The 19,272-nt window shown below is 28.1% G+C and overlaps 2 protein-coding genes across 2 annotated transcripts; both read left to right on the forward strand.

Annotated features, from left to right (window-relative positions):
• The first annotated feature begins 430 nt into the window (after positions 1 to 430).
• Positions 431 to 5,426, forward strand: LOC149060116 (uncharacterized). The gene is made up of 8 exons (XM_089227789.1): positions 431 to 1,526; positions 1,596 to 1,799; positions 2,837 to 3,179; positions 3,250 to 3,447; positions 3,885 to 4,087; positions 4,167 to 4,312; positions 5,032 to 5,268; positions 5,365 to 5,426. Exons 1-8 carry the CDS (start codon positions 1,465 to 1,467, stop codon positions 5,424 to 5,426), a joined length of 1,455 nt encoding a protein of 484 aa, XP_089083915.1. The 5' UTR covers positions 431 to 1,464.
• LOC149060117 (uncharacterized) lies at positions 5,416 to 6,285 on the forward strand. Its single transcript, XM_089216454.1, has 3 exons — positions 5,416 to 5,548; positions 5,650 to 5,718; positions 5,784 to 6,285. Exons 1-3 carry the CDS (start codon positions 5,437 to 5,439, stop codon positions 6,086 to 6,088), a joined length of 486 nt encoding a protein of 161 aa, XP_089072580.1. The 5' UTR covers positions 5,416 to 5,436; the 3' UTR covers positions 6,089 to 6,285.
• The last annotated feature ends 12,987 nt before the right edge of the window (positions 6,286 to 19,272 follow it).

A 19,272-nucleotide genomic window follows, 5' to 3' on the forward strand; every position in this document is an offset into this window, starting at 1 on the left:
GACATCGATCGACTTAATATTATTGTCTGCGCTCGACGAAACGAATGAAATGATTGTGGTCGAGATACGAACGAATTTAATCGTTCACTCGTACTGCGTTATCGCGTAAGCGGTAAGATGGATAATTCAATAATTTATAATCTATTTTTATACGTTTGAATAATTGGTCGCAGTTGTCGGTGGAAATGTTATCTATATCGAAGAGTCTCGCTAGAGACTCCTTTCTGTGCATAAGTAACACCGACCGATAAGAAACAGCACACCGACCGATAGCGTGACTATTATACATTAAGTTTCGTCTCGGCGCTCGGACCTCTCACTCGCACGCGTTGGTTGAATGTGGAGTGCGAGAGAGACAGAGCTAAAAACTGCAGTTTTGTGGGTCTTTTCTTTCGTTCCGTCGTACGGCGAGAGGAGGGCCGTAAAAACAGGAAATTATTTTTCAGGAAAATTAATATCAGAACGCTATTTTGTATGAACGATATTTTTCATGAACACTATTCAACAAGACTTTTATTTAATGGAATTATTTTTTATCAGAATGTTATTTTTTTGGAACAATAATACCATGGAATATATTTATCAGGAAATTATTTTCTCGAAAACCGTTTACAAAGGAATGGTATATAATAGTATTATACTACACAGAATCGTACGAATCGGGACAGTTTTTTATAGTACGGTAAAAACAAAAAATTATTTTCAACGATTTGTAATTACAATTTATTAATTAAAAAATAAAGTATTTTACAGAATCGTACGAATCGGGATGATATTAAAAACAATATACCAACAAACCATGGTCGTAGTAAATAGGTTATAACCATTATACTGTTATCACTTATCAATTAGTGTTAAATTTACCGGTTTAAATTAATTTGTGTTCTAATTTTAGTTTGAACATAGGTGCAATTAGGGAGTCAAAGCCACAGACAAAATATTATTAATATTGTGTTTTAATGTAGGTATTGTTAATAAAGTTGAGAACACCGAACAATACGCTCAATTTTTGGGAATTTTATATTGGAAGTCATACGATCTGATGTCAGTAAATAGTAATATTTAAGTGTTCAAAGTTCATTACCAGAAATTATTATTTTTCTCTCGCGCAAATAAGTTTTTGCAATGTTTTACATTTGTAAGACGGAGACAACACATGCGGGTATAGCGTTCTCTTAATATACGGTCCAAAAGACCGTGTGCCTGATCGCGAAAAATCAACTATAGGTTATATTTTTAAATTGTGTTTTCCAATAATTGCTGCTGAATAGACGATATCGATAATGGATCAATAAACTATTCAATAAAGAATATTATTCAGTCCTAATATGTCTAAATAAGTACTAACCTAACCGTAACTGTAACTGCTAATATATTATATGAGTTTAGTATTTATATTTTATTCAACGTATGAAGACTTTTAGATCAAGCTTTTCGATTAATTTTGTTTGAAATTAATAAAATATGAATAAAAACGGTTTTGTATATAAAAATAATGGAGGCATCCATAAAAACAAGAGTGTTCGGTAAGTTTAAATAAAATCATCTTATTATTGTATTCAATTTTTATGATTTTATATTTTAATATTAATCAGATATTTGATCTGCAAAACCAAATATTGCAAAGGCTCTGCTAAAATGTTAGCGAATGGGACAATTGTTGAGTTGGAGAAACATACGCATGACCCTGATGACCACAATCACGAAATTTTGAAAAAAGCATTCAGGCAAATACTGAAAGACCGTTCTAAAAACGAGACAACAAGACTCCGGACCATATATGATGAAGAAATGATTAGGTAAACATGAATTTAAATATTATTTATTAGTTATATTTTTGGCATAAAATATGCAATTAAGCTCCCTGCAAGCGTTTTTTGGAATTTTTTTTTTTCAAAGTGTGTGTTATTTCATGCCTAATTTGATGGTACTTTCAAAAAAAGCCGGTCAAACTTATTTTTGGAGTTATGGTAAAAAAACTTATTCAAAAATCGTGTTTTTGAATTTAAAATTAAATGTTTGTATTTACATGTTCAAAATTTTTGTGGAATCAGAATTTTCCTAATAGTTGCGAACTTGTGTCTTGTGTACTATGCCTATAATAACATGCCTCTCGATTTTATTGAAATTTACGAGCTTTTTGGGCGAAAACGTCAAAACGTCAAGGGGATGTTTCTATAGTAGTGATTGAAAAATTGCAGTCTTGGACATTAATTGCCAAAAACAATATATTAAAATGTGATCACGGGCATTATCTTAAATTCTTAAATTATGTTTGAGAGCATATTGTTTGAACGGATATGTATGGAGACATTGTAATCGTTCTATTAATTTACCCATGCCCCCACATCAGGGTTTTTTTTATATTACTTTGTAACGTACCTCGGGTCGCCCTTGTCAACCATACGTAATTTTGGCGCGGCGACGAATATGCAAATGTTTGAAATAACTTTATAATTCAGTTTTATGTGGTTTATTAACAATAACATAAAAAGTAAGTACGATAGGCAAATTCTGATTTCACTAAAATGTCGAACATATAAATAGGTACAAACATTTCTAAAAAAAAAAAATTCTAAAAACTTAAATTTTTGGTATTTTAAATTCAAAAACGCGATTTTTTTTACTATAACTTCCAAAATAAAAGTTTGACCGGCTTTTTTTGATTGGGAGCTAAATTGCATTTGTTCTCATACTATTTATATTTATTTGCACCCCTTATATAAAGAAAAGACATAAAATAAACAAATTAAAATATTGATCTAAAATTGTAAAATTATATAAATTAAGATTTAACTTTTAAATAATAATACATATTTAAAATAAATTTTATTAGAAATGCAGCTGCTGCAACCCTATACCCCTGGCCAGTGGCTGAGATCTCGATGAGAAAAGCTAGGAGAACAACTATGCCAGTTTTACCGTCATCATTGAGTGAATTAGCAAACTTCCTAGATTTCAATGTGCAACGTTATATGTGCTGTCAACAGCCCTTCTTTCAAGATAAGGTTACAGATACACATGGGAAATGTTCAATCATTTTTGCATGTAGTACACTCATTAGAAAAATTGTTATTCTTGGTAGTAATGAGTTGCATGCTGATGCAACTTTTAAAGTTGTGCCTTCAACTCCACCAAGCCGTCAACTTTTTATTATGCATTTAATATACCAAAACCACGTGAGTTTTGTTAATTAAAGCTAACCATTTTTTAGTAACTATACATTAATAATTTCTAATATTTTATTAGTCCATACCGATTGTTTATGCTTTGATGGAATCAAAAACTGAAGAGGCATATACTATATTATTAAGCAAATGCAAAGAGTTATTTCCGTTTATAATGCCAACAAATATAATGACTGATTTTGAATCTGGGTTGCTGAATGCTTTTAAATCTGTTTATCCAGATGCAGATCAGCATTCTTGTTTTTTCCATTATGTACAGGTATTTTAATGATAATTTAAACATGTAGTCATAATTTATTTATTTATTGAAATGCTCAGAAAAATATTTTGTTTTTGAAAATTAAATTAAAATTACATGTTGTCATTCAAAAAAGTAAAAAACTTAAAAATATAATTTTTTAATAAAAATGTTGTTTTTTAACAACTTGAAACTATGTAAAAAAATAATTTCTTAAACATTAATACATTTTGAAACAATAAGTGACAATGATAAAAAAATCACCTTGTATATTCATAATTACAATTTTTTTTTCCATATTTATTACTGGCATTTAATGGATAAATGGAAAAAAAAAATTGAATAAATAATCTATAAATAATTCATTGCCAAATGTTAAACTTCTTAATTAGATTATTTTTATTTTGTTTGTATGGTATATCTTAAACAATATTGTTTATTTTCACTTGTTATTTCAGGCACTAGTCAAAAATATCAGAACAAGAGGATTAACGCACTTTGTTAAATCTAATTTGAATGCACAATTTTGTGTGCAGATGTTTTGTGCATTGGCATTATTGCCTACAAATAAAATTGATGAAGGGTATACAGTAATTCGCCAATATGCCAGGGATAAGAACATATTCATGGATATGGCACCATTTTTTAGTTATTTTTCAAGGTGTGCCACCTATGTGTATAATAATATGTTAATAGATAAATTTTATATCTTAAATTAAATTGATGTTGTTTTGTTTTAGGTATTGGTTAAATAATCAAAATGGAGGTGAGTATTTGTTTTCAGTACACGGAATAGCAAGGCGTACCAATAATAATATTGAATCGTTTCATGGACGTCTAAAAGATAAATTTCAAGTGATGCATCCAAACCTTTGGACATTTTTGAGTAAGCATGACTAAATTCCAATTTTTAATTATGAAGTTTTTGTAAAATAATATAATTTACTCCATGAAATGTTTAGAATTTAATTAGTGCAACCTGAATTATATTAATAATACCTCTATTAATTGTTTTATTCGTCTATTTTAACCAGGGGCATCATTTGAGGGGGCCAAGGTGTGCAATGGCACCACTAACTTAAAAAATTTTAACAATTTGCCCACCATTAATACTCCAAGCGCCGTCATAATTAACTGATACATTATGTTTTCATATATAGGTAATATAAATAAAATATATATATTTTTTAAGTTTTTATATTCATTATAGGTACTTTATTTGCCTTTTTTTCCCAAATAATAGTGAAATTAGCTGGTTGCTTTAATTGCTTATAAGCTTTTAATTCTTTGAATTGATAGCTATTTAAAAGTTGCATTAGTCGTTATGAGTTTCAATTAGAATTATAAAAGGGAAGGAAAGAATATTTACATAGGTTTGCATAGGTTTCCTACATTTATATAAATAAGTTTATTTTTTTTTGATGGCCTGGTGAAATGTCAAAATTGGCCTGCCTAAAAGTTTGCACACCCAGAAAAAAAACTGAAACGACGCCCCTGATTTTAACATTAAAATATTTACTACTTTACTAATAAGAATCTAAGTTTGCATACTTTTATGAAATATGTTACCTAATATTTATTAAGTAATTTCTGTTTTGTTTATAGCACATTTAAATGAATTAAGTAAAAAATCACACATTATAATTGATCAATTGGAACAAGGGCGTTCAGTAACTCGGCCAATAAAAGTTAAATACATAGCGAATTCACAACGTATTAGAATTGCTTCATCTCAATTAGACCTAGGTATTTTAAAAGTGAATGAGTTCCTTTTCCAGTGCTGTCACACAACTGAAAGATACTTAAGAGAAGAGCTTAATTGGCAGATAAATGTGTTAGGAGGTATATTTAATTCAACAAATTTGAGAACAATGAAGGAAACTAACCTTGTTTATTACTTATTGGTATTGTAAATAATATATTATAAAATATGTATAGAAGTTACATCGGAAAATGATGACAATGACCATGATCCCAATACCCATTCATCAATTGAATAATTCAACAAGCATGGATAATAATGTGACAAATGAACATATCCCTAATAACATGGTGGACAGTGATGCAACGGGAGATGAGATTTTTGTAGTTGATTTTAATAATATTTCAATTTATAGCAATGGTACAATACAAAATTAAATAGTCTTATTTTATTTATATAACTGAATTTAGTAAATATGTAATATTACATAACATAATTTTATTAAACTTTAATTTTTTTAGATTCAGATGGTTCAGAAAGGTTGAGTCACGTATCAGGCCAGCAGAAACAAGAACCACTTGTTTTGTTAGGTATAGTTTTAATATACTTATTTTAAAACATAAAACTTATATTCAAGAAATGTATTGTATTATAGACAATGAAAATGACTATGCGATTCCAGAAGATATGGACCCAATTGAAACAGAATATGTGGAAATAATAGCTGCAGAAAGGGAGGAAGACAGACAGCATTTATCATATTATGCACAATACAATCATAATGAACCATTGCAACCAAACCACCAAACTTGCATAATTTGTAACCAAGCAAGTACACATGTTATAGTGCCTTGCGGACATAAAGTTGTATGTGGAAGTGAAGAATGTTTGGCTGGAATCCAAAATAACTGTCCAATTTGTGCAGTTCCTCTCACTCTAATTATGAAAGTATATGATTAATTAAGTTAATTAAATTAAGTTGGTAGGATTTTTTTTTGTATTACAGTGACAAATTATAGTACAATTTGTATTATGATGAGATTTTCAATGTAAAGTGGTAAACATATTTATATTTGTTGCATATTTGCCACTTAGTTAATAATTATTATTTAACAATTAATAACTATTATTGTTTATTAGTTTTTAGTAAATATGATTTATATTATGTGCTATCAGTATTTAATATACTGATAATGTACAGCAGCTGTTTTTTGATTATATTTTCCCGATTAATACCATTCTGTAATAGTAATTTCCTGAGAAAATCTGTCCTGGAAAGTACAGTTCCTTCCCAATATTAATCCCAACAATTTTGTATCCCAATTTATATAATTCATTTAAATGATACTTCCCACGACTTATCATTCATTCATCAAAGTTATTCCTATATAAATTCTGTCCAGAATAGTACGGGTCCCAGTAATTATTATCCTGATTTTTACGCGGGCCCCGGCGAGATGCGGCCGCCCAAACTTCCCCTTCCAACGCCGTAGCAAACGCCACGCGCAGTACCGCTACCGTACCGCGAACCTTATACACAACAACAGCTATTCACTCTGCGAACGCCGCGGAACATTCAACATACTACAACTGTGGACTCGTCGTCTCGTGCATTGTACATTATTTTACGCGGTTTATTGTTATACAAAACAACAGCTACATGCGGTGCAACTCCTTATGTTATAGGGAGCTATTATATGTACCTATTATAACTATTTTAATACTATAATAATAATAATTATTATTAAATAATTGTATTATTAATATAAAAAAATATTATATTCTGTGCATAAGTAACAACACACCGACCGATAACGTGACTATTATACATTAAGTTTCGTCTCGGCGCTCGGACCTCTCACTCGTATTATATATTATAAATTGTCCCGAGATATCAAAGTAAAACGTACTTCGAAAAAATAATTGAAATCCTCAAAAAATCTACTTCGGAGAAGTAAAAAAGGCTTTCTGTGCGTAAGTTGAAGAGATTGGGAGAAAAGATAGAACTTTGGTGTTAATAAAGATGTGAAATCAATCTCATAGTTCTGTGCCAAAAAGGGCCACGGTTGAAAAAATAGAATTTGGAGCTTATTAAAGAAGTGAAATCAATACCCAAATTATGTGCCTCAACTTGAAAAAATATCTTATTCAAAAAAATGTCAAGATGTTCAACTGTACAAACATTGAAAAAAAATATTAGCACAGAACGGCTTACAATAATAATGAATTACCCATAAATCGGAGTTGTTGACTTGTTTAGTTGTTTACGAGTTTAACTGTCTGACTAGAACTTTTGTTGATTATCTGTAATTCACGCCGTTCTGTTCTCCGAAGTAGATTTTTTGAGGATTATATAGACGTTAAATAATTATTATTATTACCTGGACACTGTGACTAGTTATTACTTGTAATTCAGATATCGGTAAATTTGTGGAAACGCTTATGTGAGTTTGCGCGCCGTGTACACTGTCGTAATCGCTAATAGTTTTTTCACTCTAAATCTACAATATTTCAAAACTTTGCGCCTTTAAAATCTTGCGCCCGGGGGCAGATGCCCCCTCTGCCCCCCCTTTAATCCGGCCCTGGGTCAGCAGTTCATCATACATAATGTTAAGTGTGTAGACGTGTAGTACATATATATATATTTAGGTATCATGTAACATATTATAATTGTTACATTACTCCCTCCCTTAAAAAAAATGAAAAAAAAAATGACTGAACATGGTGAAGTTTTTCGTGATTTTCCATGTTTTTTTTTTTTACATTTTTATACATCTATCTATATAGTACTCAAAAATGAACATTAAAAAAAAAAAAATTATAATTTAATACAATAACCTTAATCCATAAATAATTTGAATATTGTTGGTTCTTTTAGGTTGATTATCCCAGCTAAATTGGTGTTTGACATCTGCTATATCTGAAACTCGACTTTTATGTTAACATTATAAAGAGATAAACCGGCACCAAGTTGCACTGATTTTTACTATAATTTTTTGTTTATCAATTATCACGTAATATATTTAAGTTTCGACAATTTCTTCAACTGTTATATAGTTATCTTTTTGTATTTTATTCTTATCCACGTGATATACTACATTGACTTTATCCTTGGTTTTGCTATAAGTTTTTTTACCCCTATTTTTTACATACCTAATTATTTTATATGTTATTACCACTATTGTTATTATTATTAATGCTGTAATTCCGGTAGAGTGAATATTTGTTGTTTTTTCTTTAGCATTATCTCTTAAAAGATTTTCTATTTCTCTATTTAAAACTGAAAGTGATTTAGCATGAAGTTTTAAGTCATTGAATTTTCTGGGTATTTCAATCGTATCTACGTTATCGTGTGGTACATTTTGTTTCATGATTATCTTATTTAGGTTTTTGGTAAAGTTAGGTAGATGGAATGGAGGTAAGTAGTCTTTTGAAAAATGACTTTGGTTTTTATATTTTGAAATTATGAGGGTGTTTTTTGTAAATGCTTTGCAATTAGTTTTTAGGGACAATAGGCCTGTTTGATTAATAATCGTGTTTTCCGTTTCTTCTCCACAACTAATAACTATTTCCATCGGTCCGGGAGTGGCATATAACCATTGGTTATTATTTTTTAAGTGGTACCAAATATTGTGGACCATGTTGATCGTCTTAACCTCACAGTTGGATGGTATAATGTTACCCTTTTTAAACATTTGGAATTCACAATTCGGCTTAATTGCGTTAGATAACGGGATGCTTACACTGCAAATCGTATTCATTCTAATATATTTACACTTGTCCACCTGATCTTGAGAAAAAAATGTATAGTATTGTTTATTATTTTCTACGACTAAATATTCTTCAGGGGATTGTATAAAAATAAACCTATTCTTATTGATGTTTACCGGGAAGCTAATGATACGATATAAATTAAAATTTAGATTTTCTATTAGTGGTACATTTATTGAATAAATAATTAAATTATTCTGATAAAATATATTTAACTCTATAATTTTCATATAATCAAAGTAATTTTTAATGTTTATTTCAATTGGCATGTTTAAATTTGAAGGTAAATTTATTTTTACGTCTTTAAATTGATCTAATAACTCAGTTGGTTTATCTGCCCCCTGTGGGCTGTTATTACTGTGTTTAATAAAATTGAAGTTTCTTTTGAAAATTGAGTGATAAGCTCATTGTATATTGAGTTATATAACATAATATATTCCTTTATATTTACTATCTTTAATTCTTCCTTTTGACTATTTACTTCGAAATTTATTTTATTTATATAGCCATTCAAATTATTTTTGATTTTAATAAAATCTGATGAAATTGTTGTCACTGAATCAAGAGTACTTTCAAAAATTTTAATTTGATCTTTCTGTATTAAAAGTGTTTTTAATTGTTTTTCTTCCAAAATTCTAATTTTATTTTGGTATTCTTCACCCTCTTCCTCAGTCAAAACTCCAAATAGGGCTCGTTGTAATTTTCCAATCCCCCCGAAAAATGAGCTTCGTTTTGTTCTATAGTCCTTAGGGTTTACATAATATTTTTTATCGATATTTTAATATTGTTGTAGAACATATCTTTCCTCATTAATTGTGTCTAATAGTACTGCGTTAATTTTTTTTTTAAATTTATACATATACCATTAATGTCTGTAGATTTATTTTCAAATTTTTGGCAAATTAGTTTAAATCTATTAAAATATATATTTATGAACTCATAACTACTTTCGTAATTCGAAATATTATAAAACGTCAAAAAATTCCATTGAGAAATAGCTATGTGTAGTGGGGATATATTCTCGAAATAAATACCTGGGTTGGTAGTGAATTGTTTATTCTCAAAAAAATTTTGATCTCCCTTAGTTAACTCAAATACCATAAATGTAATTATTATTAATTTCATGTTAATTGCTTTAACTTTTTCTGGTCGGTAAATCATGCTTAACCGTAACAAAGAATAGATAGGTAAGTAACTAAATAAAACCCTGAATAAATAGAGAAATATACTAGTATTTATGATAAGCTATTTTACTCACCCAGTTATCGAAAAATGATTATTCTATGTTGCTTGTATGGGTGTGTAGTTTGAAGACTGTTGTATGACCGTTTCTATACTATTCATTATTAAGACTGATTCTTGTCTATACTATTAAAATGCTTCAGTAATCGGTAGTAAGTTTTTTTTGCTGTTTTAGATTCTGAACGAAGTGATGAATGTATTGATTTTACAATGATGTGTGTTTTTTTTTTTTTTTTTTTTGTGTCTGTGTACAGCATAACTAGTCGAAATAATGCTTCGATTTCAAACTTTGGGGGTGGTTTCCGATGTAAAATTGAAGATCCTTGGTGCATTACCAACAGTTTTCAAAAAAATCGAGAAAAACAAAAAAAAAATGACAGAAAAACGGGAATTTTTACGCAAAATCAGTTTTCGACCAAATCGATTTTTTTATATGGTTGTAATTCAAAAAATAATCACTTTAAATACTTGAAATTTTCACCAAATGTTTATGTTACTGTTCTCTATATACAGTTTAATTTTCAAAAATTTTTGACTTTTTTTGAGTTATTTATAGACCACTGAAATTTACACTTTTTTTGAGAATTTTTTTTTGAAGTGTCGGTAAAAAAATGTTGGACGACCAAAAAAACTTTAAAATTTAATACAAGGTTCCTTATGAGTTTTTCTTATTGTAGCTAAAAAAAATTAAAAATCGTAAGTCACAATTTTTTTTAATAAGCTTTTATAGTTCAAAATTTTACGAAATCTGTCGAAAACGCGAAAATTTGCAAGTAATTTTGAAGTTGAAAAATCATAAAATTTTTTGCGTTTATAACTAAGGATTAAAAATACAACACTAAGTTCTCCATAAGTTTTCCTTCAAGTAGCTATAGAGAAAACTCGAAGTATCATTATAGAAAAAATTTTAAGTGCGTTTGAATTTTAAATTTTTACGAAATAGCGTAACGATAACGATTTATCCTGAAACGATTTTAAATATTTGTTATTATTCAAAAAGTATAAGTCCTAGATACTTGAAAATTTTACCAGTTATTAGGATTGGTATTTTCTTTACATGATTAAATTTTCAAAATATTTTGACTTTTTTTGAGATATTTATAGACGACTGAAATTTTCAATTTGTCTGAAAATTTTTTTTTGAAGTGTCGATAAAATTTTTTTGGCCCTATCAAAATACTTGAAAATTTAATACAAAGTTCCTCATAAGTTATTCTTAAAGTGATTAAAAAATTATAAGAATACATAGGTACAATTTTTTTTTATAAGCGTTTATAGTTCAAATTTTTACGAAATCTGTCGAAAATGTGAAAATTTGCAAGTAATTTTGAAGCTGAAAAATCATAAAATTTTTTGTGTTTATAACTAAAGATTAAGAATACATCACTAAGTTTTCCATAAGTTTTACTTCAAGTAGCTATAGAGAAAACTCGAAGCGTCATTATAGGAAAAATTTTAATTGCGTTTGAATTTTAAATTTTTACGAAATAGCGTAACGATAACGATTTATCCTGAAACGGTTTTAAATATTTGTTATTATTCAAAAAGTGTGAGTCCTAGATACTTGAAAATTTTACCAGTTATTAAGATTGGCATTTTCTTTACATGATTTAATTTTCAAAATATTTTGACTTTTTTTGAGATATTTATAGACAACTGAAATTTTCAATATTTCTGAAAATTTTTTTGGAAGGGTCGATAAAATTTTTTTGGCCCTATCAAAATACTTGAAAATTGAATACAAAGTTCCTCATAAGTTATTCTTATAGTAATCAAAAAATTATAAAAATACATAGGCACAATTTTTTTTATTAGCATTTGAAGTTCAAATATTGACTTAATACGTAAAAATTACGGCAATGTTCAAATTATCTTAGATAGAAATTCATAAAAATTTTTCTTTTTTGATCTAAGATTTGAAAATTTAATACAAGGCTCCTATCATATTTTTACAATAGCAGTTGAATAATAAAAGAAATGCGTAGTCACAAATTTTTTTTATAAGCATTTAAAATTCAAATTTTGACTAAATACGTAAAAATTACGGCAATGTTCAAATTATCTTAGATAGAAATTCATAAAAGTTTTTCTTTTTAAATCTAAGATTTGTGAATTTAATACAAGGCTTATAATATATTTTTACAATTGCAGTTGAAAAATAAAAGAAATATATTGTCACAAATTTTTTTTATAAGATTTTACAGTTCAAATTTTGACCAAATACATAAAAATTACGGCAATGTTCAAATTATGTTAGATCGAAATTCATAAAAGTTTTTCTTTTTAATTCTAAGATTTGAGAATTTAATACAAGGCCCATAATATACTTTTGCAATATCAGTTGAAAAATAAAAGAAATATATAGCTACATTTTTTTTTTACATGCATTCAAATTTTAATTTTGACAACATACGTAAAAATCACGAAAATTCGTAAATTATTTTATTCTATAAATTCATAAAAAATTTTCCTTTTATACCTAAGATTTGAAAATTTAATACAAGGCTCCTTACAAGTTTTTCAATCTTTATCACAAAAAAAATGTCCATCGGAAATTCAAATTAAATTTTTATTAGCATTTGAATTTCAAATATTGACAAAAATTCGTCAAAACCATGAATATTTGCAAATTATTTTGTAGTTCAAAATTCATAATATTGTTTGTATTTATATCTAAGGTTATAAAATTTAACACCAAGTTTTCCATAAGTTTTGCTTCAAATAGCTATAGAGAAAATTTGAAGTGTCATTATAGGAAAAATGTTTTGAGCGTTTGAGTTTTAAATTTTTATGAAATCGCGTAATGATAACGATTTATCCTCAAACCAGGTATTCGTATATCTATGATAATATAAGGTATTATGAATTATGATAACTACACTAATTAATTAACCGTGCCTTATGCAAAATGCGTCTTAACACGTTAACCGCCATATGCCCGCCGGCGGTCATACTACAACGTTCAAATTCTATACTTTTATGCCCGCCGGCGCCCATAGTAAGTTGATCATTACTACCACGCCACATGACCCGCCGGCGACCATAAATTCATATTTGATCAAATGCTTATAGTTTTTGTGGCGTTACGGTAATGCATTTTGAAACATTACCATGGCGTAGAGAAGAACATGACGATTCTTTTGGTATAAAAAAACACAACATTTTTTTAATTTTAAAGATTATTATGTTATAACAAACATATCATTTGTATAGTTAAATTTGGAATTAAATTGGTGCTTATGAAACATTGACACAAGTAAAATACTGTCATTTTTTATAACCTGTTAATGTTTATTGTAAATAAATAAAATAATACTATTACAAAAGCAGTTTAGTTATTACTAAAAAGTATCATAAAAAATGTTTAAAAACAAATAATTGTCGATTAGCTGATAAATTAAACACAATTAAATTTTAGTTTAAATAAAACACATAATTATATTATATAAAATGAAGATAATAATTTTATCTAATAATTAATTCACATGATTTTTATTAAAACAATCAATGCATGTATACATTTTGCATGTTGAACAAAGCGTATTTACCTTTTTGGTTGCAAGTGCAGCTGACTTTGAACCTAAAGCTGTGGTTTTCTGTGAGTAGCAGTGAAAGCATCTTTTTCTTATTTTCCTGTTCCTATGGTCCCTTTCTACAGATTCTTCAAAAACATGTTTGACTCTTTTACGTTTATTATTTGAACTAGACGGCTCTTCAGATATGTCGGTTGATTGATTTAACCCTAACAGTTCATCTACCAACATTTCTCGAAATTTTGTAATATAAATTTTTTCGTTTGGAAGTTTCTTCATATTATACACAATTAAAGCATTAACCACCGATGTACCTAATAAAATTTCAGTGGCTACTTTATGGTACCATCGTATTGATTTACGTATCGGAGAACTATAACTTGATAGTTGGTCGGATAAGTCTATCCCTGCCTTTCCAGAGTTGTAGTCTATAATTATTTTTGGTTTTAAAATCGGTACATCATTTCGATTCTTTTTGCCTGTATCGATCATTTCAATACCATGTTTGGTAGACAACATTGCAACATCCCGTTTGTCGTGCCATTTCGCCACTACCACCCCATCTGTACTTTCTTTTCCAATTATTTGTCCTTTTTTCAATTTTGTTTTTAAAACTTCAGGTAACTTCACACGATTCGTTCTCAATGTTCCTACCAGATGTGTGTTGTTCTTCAATAGTTCACGAGCCAATGGCATGGATGTATAAAAATTATCTGTAACTACAGTGCGTCCTACATTTAAATAAGGTCTAATTAACTCCATTACAACTCTAAGTGCTAAACCTTTACAATCTACCTGATTTTTACCAGCATATACTTGTAAATCATGTGTATATCCATTTTTTTCACATATTTTAAATAGTTTCACTCCATATTTATGAGCCTTCCCCGGTATGTATTGCTTGAATTTCAATCTTCCACGGAATGGAACCATTGACTCATCTATTGCTAAGTACTCATCTGGTTCCATGACATTTTGAAAATTTTTTACAACACGTTCAAGCAAATCACGAACTTTATAGATACGATCATTGTCAAGGGTTTTCTCGTTATCCGCAAAGTGCCAAAATCTTAAGAGTAATTCAAATCGATTTCGGGACATTATTTTAGGAGCAACATTATTTTTGTATCTAATTTTGGTACTCCAATAACTTTCTAAACTCGGCATTTGTACTAAACCAAACCACAAGAGTAAGCCCATAAACTTTTCAATTTCATCTAAATTTGTTGGTGACCATTTAGAGAATCTACTGGACTTGGTTAGCCTGCTCTTTGATAGAAACTGTTCAGCGTTACGATTAGTTTCAACTACCATAAGCTCAAAAATATCTGTACTACAAAATAACTTAAAATAATTTAAAGCTGAGGCATTATCAGGAATATCAATTTTGAAACCTGGAGTCTTATTGAAGATAAGTGGTTTTTGGTATGTTCCTGATACATCGAACCAAACGGTAGCAGATGTATTATGATTATTTTCAATATTGACATCGTGATTATTCTCTAAAATTTTAAATAATATGTCAACTAGATTAAAATATTTGATTTAAAATTATGAATAAAAATTCCCGCGATAAAAAATGTGTCCCGGCCCAAATTATGATTATAAACGTCCGTATTGTAAAATACAATAAAATAAAATAAAGTAAAAATAATCATTTAAAATTTAAAAAAATTAAAGTAAAAATAAATAATAAGTATTAAATAAAAATAAATAAGGTTTTCTTACCTGTATTAGTCGAATCTGCTACTGAATTCTCTGATTCAGAAGGAAAATAATCACGATCAGCATCTGAATCGTCAATTTCACTTAAATCACTAAAATCACTCAATTCATCACCAAAAAGTTCATTAACTATCTCATCATCATTGATACGCTGCCTCTTTGGCCTACTCGAGCTAGCCATTTTGATTTAAAAATTAAATTAAAACAAACACAATTCAATTTGGAAAATAAAGTATGTTTGCCGTTTGGTCGCCGGCGGTCATATGGCGTCAGAAGTAAAATCATATTATCACCACGCCACATGGTCGCCGGCGACCATACAAAGTTATAACAATATTTAAAATTAGAACTTATCGCTGATAATTTTACTCTTGGAATCAATTTAATAGCTACACTAGAGCCAAAGATATAAATACATACAAATTAGTAATAACTTGGGAAAACACACTTGGCGTATCAATAAACGACCGCCGTATGACCGCCGTATAAAATATTTGTTTCAAAATAGAATATATGACAATATTTAAATATAATATATCCTAGACTGACAAATCATCTACGTTCAGAATCGTTTTTCGTATACAATGGTCAATGATAATAATCCCATCCATTACAGTAACCTACTGTACAGCAGAGCGACATCCACGACTTACCCGCTTTTTTTTTTTGTTTATTTTTTTATAAATATTGAGCCTACGTTTGTTAATTATTATTATTATTCTCATTCATTTACATATAACAGTTCATATTACTATATTAGTCATATTATTAAATATTAATTTGATATTTTATAGTCCTAAATTGTGACCTCTTTAGCATTATGATGTATTATGAATTCTTGGATATTACATTTCAAACAACAAAAAAAAATTATTAATATATCAAGTGCGATCTCCTTATATTCTAATCAATTTTGTGGTTATATATTATATATCTAATATTAATTACTATATACCCAAAATATATATTTATACTAATATGCAATATATCAAACTTAAAATATATATAATGCGTTTAACTGTTTTTCTTACCTATGTTATTTCTTTATTTTCTCGACTTTTAAATTTTTTTAGTTGACTAACGTGTTTATAGTAATGAACTAACTGTCCATTCTTGGTTATTTCCACTATATATGTAACCTCTGATATTTGTCGTATAATTTTGAATGGCCCCCCGTATCTATATGCAAATTTCGATCCTTTATTTTCTATCTTAACTAAGACTTTTTCATCTATTACAAATTTTATTTGTTTTTTATGTGAATCATAATGTTTTTTATTTTTTAGAAACTTTTCCTCCAGTAATTTTGGTAACTCGTCTCTTATGTTATTTAATTTTTCTAATTCGTTTAAAATTTCTGGTGCTGTATCTGTGCTAATAAGATTATAATCGAAAATTGATTTTGGGTGATAACCGTGCAATAGATAAAATGGAGACTGATTTGTTGTTTCATTGACCGATGTGTTGTATCCGAAGAGTACATATTTTAAATATTGATTCCAGTGATTTGTTTTTTCCTGTACAAAATGACTTATCATATCGATTAAAGTACCATTAAATTTTTTGGTTTGTCCCTGACTCTGGGGGCGGTAAGCTATGGAATTAGTACTTTGTATATTTAGTGATTTTAACAGGTCTTTTACCAATTTATTTGTAAAGTGAAGCCCTCTATCTGAATGTACTTCCCCTATCGCCCCAAATTGTAGTATTAATTCGCCGCGAATGTACAGCGGCCGCCCCTATGGGGCCATATGGCCGATGCTTAGTACGTTAATGCGGCAAAAGTAATGGCACAGAGAGGAGGGGACCCGCGTATGTCGTCGTCGTCGTCGTCGTGGTCGAAATTATAGAATAATTTGAGCAAGCACCCAGTTCTTTTCTTCGCGCGATGACGTCATAAACGGGCGGCCATGTAAAATAATGTGATATAATATCGACTGCCCCAACGAAAAAGGTCGTAACTCGATTTTTTTCAATTCCGAGTTATTACCGCCATCGGATAGCTGATTTTTTTCTGTATCCCCCACGAATACAGTCGTATCTTAATTCACCCAAAGACATTAGAAATAAAATAATTTTTATAACTCACTGAAACATTGATACCCGACGAAAACAGCTGTATGTATAGATACGACCATGGTTTATAATCACGGTCCCGCGAATAAAGTCTTATCTATTATTTTATTTTTACGTGATAAATTAATAATAATATTATGATAATAATTTTCATGATTATAAACGAAAATTACACCTGAAGACTTTTTACTTCGAAAACAGTTTTTTTGATTAAGTGTGAGACGTGTTAATTGTTTAACTTTAGTTATATAACACGGCTGTATTCACTGCTAAGAAATGAATAATGTAAGTACAAAATAATATTATTATCTATGATTATAAAAAGTACATAATAGTTCCAATATTTTAATCCAATTATATTATTACTTATTTAAGAGTGATGATGAATCAGTCGGTTCAAGTAGTGTTCTTGACTTTTATGAGTATGGGCAAATTAGTAGCTGTGACAATCTTAGTGACTTCTACGACAGCGATCAGGATCCGGAATATACAACTCATGATAATAGATCAGTAAATTATTCAAATGATATTTTATTAGATCCTAATCATAATGTAAGTTATGATTTAAGTATAAGATACTGAATTTTGTAATTATAAGATAAAGCAAACATTTTTAAAATATATACAATAATAATATTAATATTTTTATTTATTTGTATTATGTTATCACTTTTATAAATTTTTTAATGTAAAAATATTTCTTAAGACAATATAGTAATTATTAATACTTGTCTTATTTAATTTTAATTTAAGGATGCTTCAACAGCTAATGAGTTAGTAGAAAATATTACTGAAATTAATTCAAATGTTGATCTAGATAATTATGATATTGTATTAGTTCCCAATCATGAAGTAAGTATAAATTTAAGTATGAAATAATGAACTTAGTAATTATAATGTTAAATACAAATTACAAGACAAGTAATCAATTTGTAGTAAGGTACTCATATTGAAAACCCTAGTAATTAAAACTGTAGTCAAATTGTTGACTCAAAATTTGATTATACAATAATATTTATTGTGTAATATTATATTTTAACCAATCAATAATATTATATTTTTTAATTTGTTATTAAATTAAAATATAAATTACTATTGAATAAATTGAAAATGTATTATCATTATAAAAAGTCATGAGGAAATATTATATTATAATAATATCACTATGCACAATGGGACTTGTTCCATCAACATACCACGACTTCTATAAGTCTCTTGAATCAACATAACAATATTATATTATTATATTTTGTTTTAATTATTTACTATTTATTATTATAATTTTTTGAATATTATGTTGTAAAAAGTTTATTTTATTTTATTCTGTTATTAATCTCTGCTAAAAGTTATAACTTTTTTTTTATTATCATTATTTAACTATAAGTTTAATTGTTTTGTTATTAATCTGTGCTAAAAGTTATAACATTTTTTTTATTATCATTATTTAACTATAAGTTTAATTGTTTTGTTATTAATCTGTGCTAAAAGTTATAGCATTTTTTTTATTATCATTATTTAATTATGTTTAATTAAAAGTTTAATTGTTTTGTTATTAATCTATGCTAAAAGTTATAACATAATTTTTTATTATTTAATTTTGTTAAATAAAAAGTTAATAATATTGTGTGTATTGATTCCCTTAAAGAATAATAATATTATGATAAATATGTTTGTTTTCTTAATAATTAAAATTATTAAAATTCAAGTATTTCACGTCATTATTCCCAAAACATATTTTTATGTTTATTCTACTTTTTTTTATAGCTGTCCACCCACGATAAAGCTCGTAAGTATAGA

The sequence above is a fragment of the Diuraphis noxia genome, unplaced genomic scaffold, assembly GCF_037042655.1.
Source record: "Diuraphis noxia isolate RWA-SAM2 unplaced genomic scaffold, SU_Dnox_SAM2 contig0001, whole genome shotgun sequence".
Lineage (NCBI taxonomy): Eukaryota > Metazoa > Arthropoda > Insecta > Hemiptera > Aphididae > Diuraphis > Diuraphis noxia.

Excerpts from the sequence above, each read along its gene's own strand:
- LOC149060117 (XM_089216454.1), top strand. The coding sequence starts at position 5,437 with ATGGATAATAATGTGACAAATGAACATATCCCTAATAACATGGTGGAC. Across the intron at positions 5,549-5,649 it reads TATTTCAATTTATAGCAATG|ATTCAGATGGTTCAGAAAGG; the intron begins GTACAATACAAA and ends TAATTTTTTTAG. Across the intron at positions 5,719-5,783 it reads AGAACCACTTGTTTTGTTAG|ACAATGAAAATGACTATGCG; the intron begins GTATAGTTTTAA and ends ATTGTATTATAG.
- LOC149060116 (XM_089227789.1), top strand. The coding sequence starts at position 1,465 with ATGAATAAAAACGGTTTTGTATATAAAAATAATGGAGGCATCCATAAA. Across the intron at positions 1,800-2,836 it reads TATGATGAAGAAATGATTAG|AAATGCAGCTGCTGCAACCC; the intron begins GTAAACATGAAT and ends AAATTTTATTAG. Across the intron at positions 5,269-5,364 it reads GCAGATAAATGTGTTAGGAG|AAGTTACATCGGAAAATGAT; the intron begins GTATATTTAATT and ends AAATATGTATAG.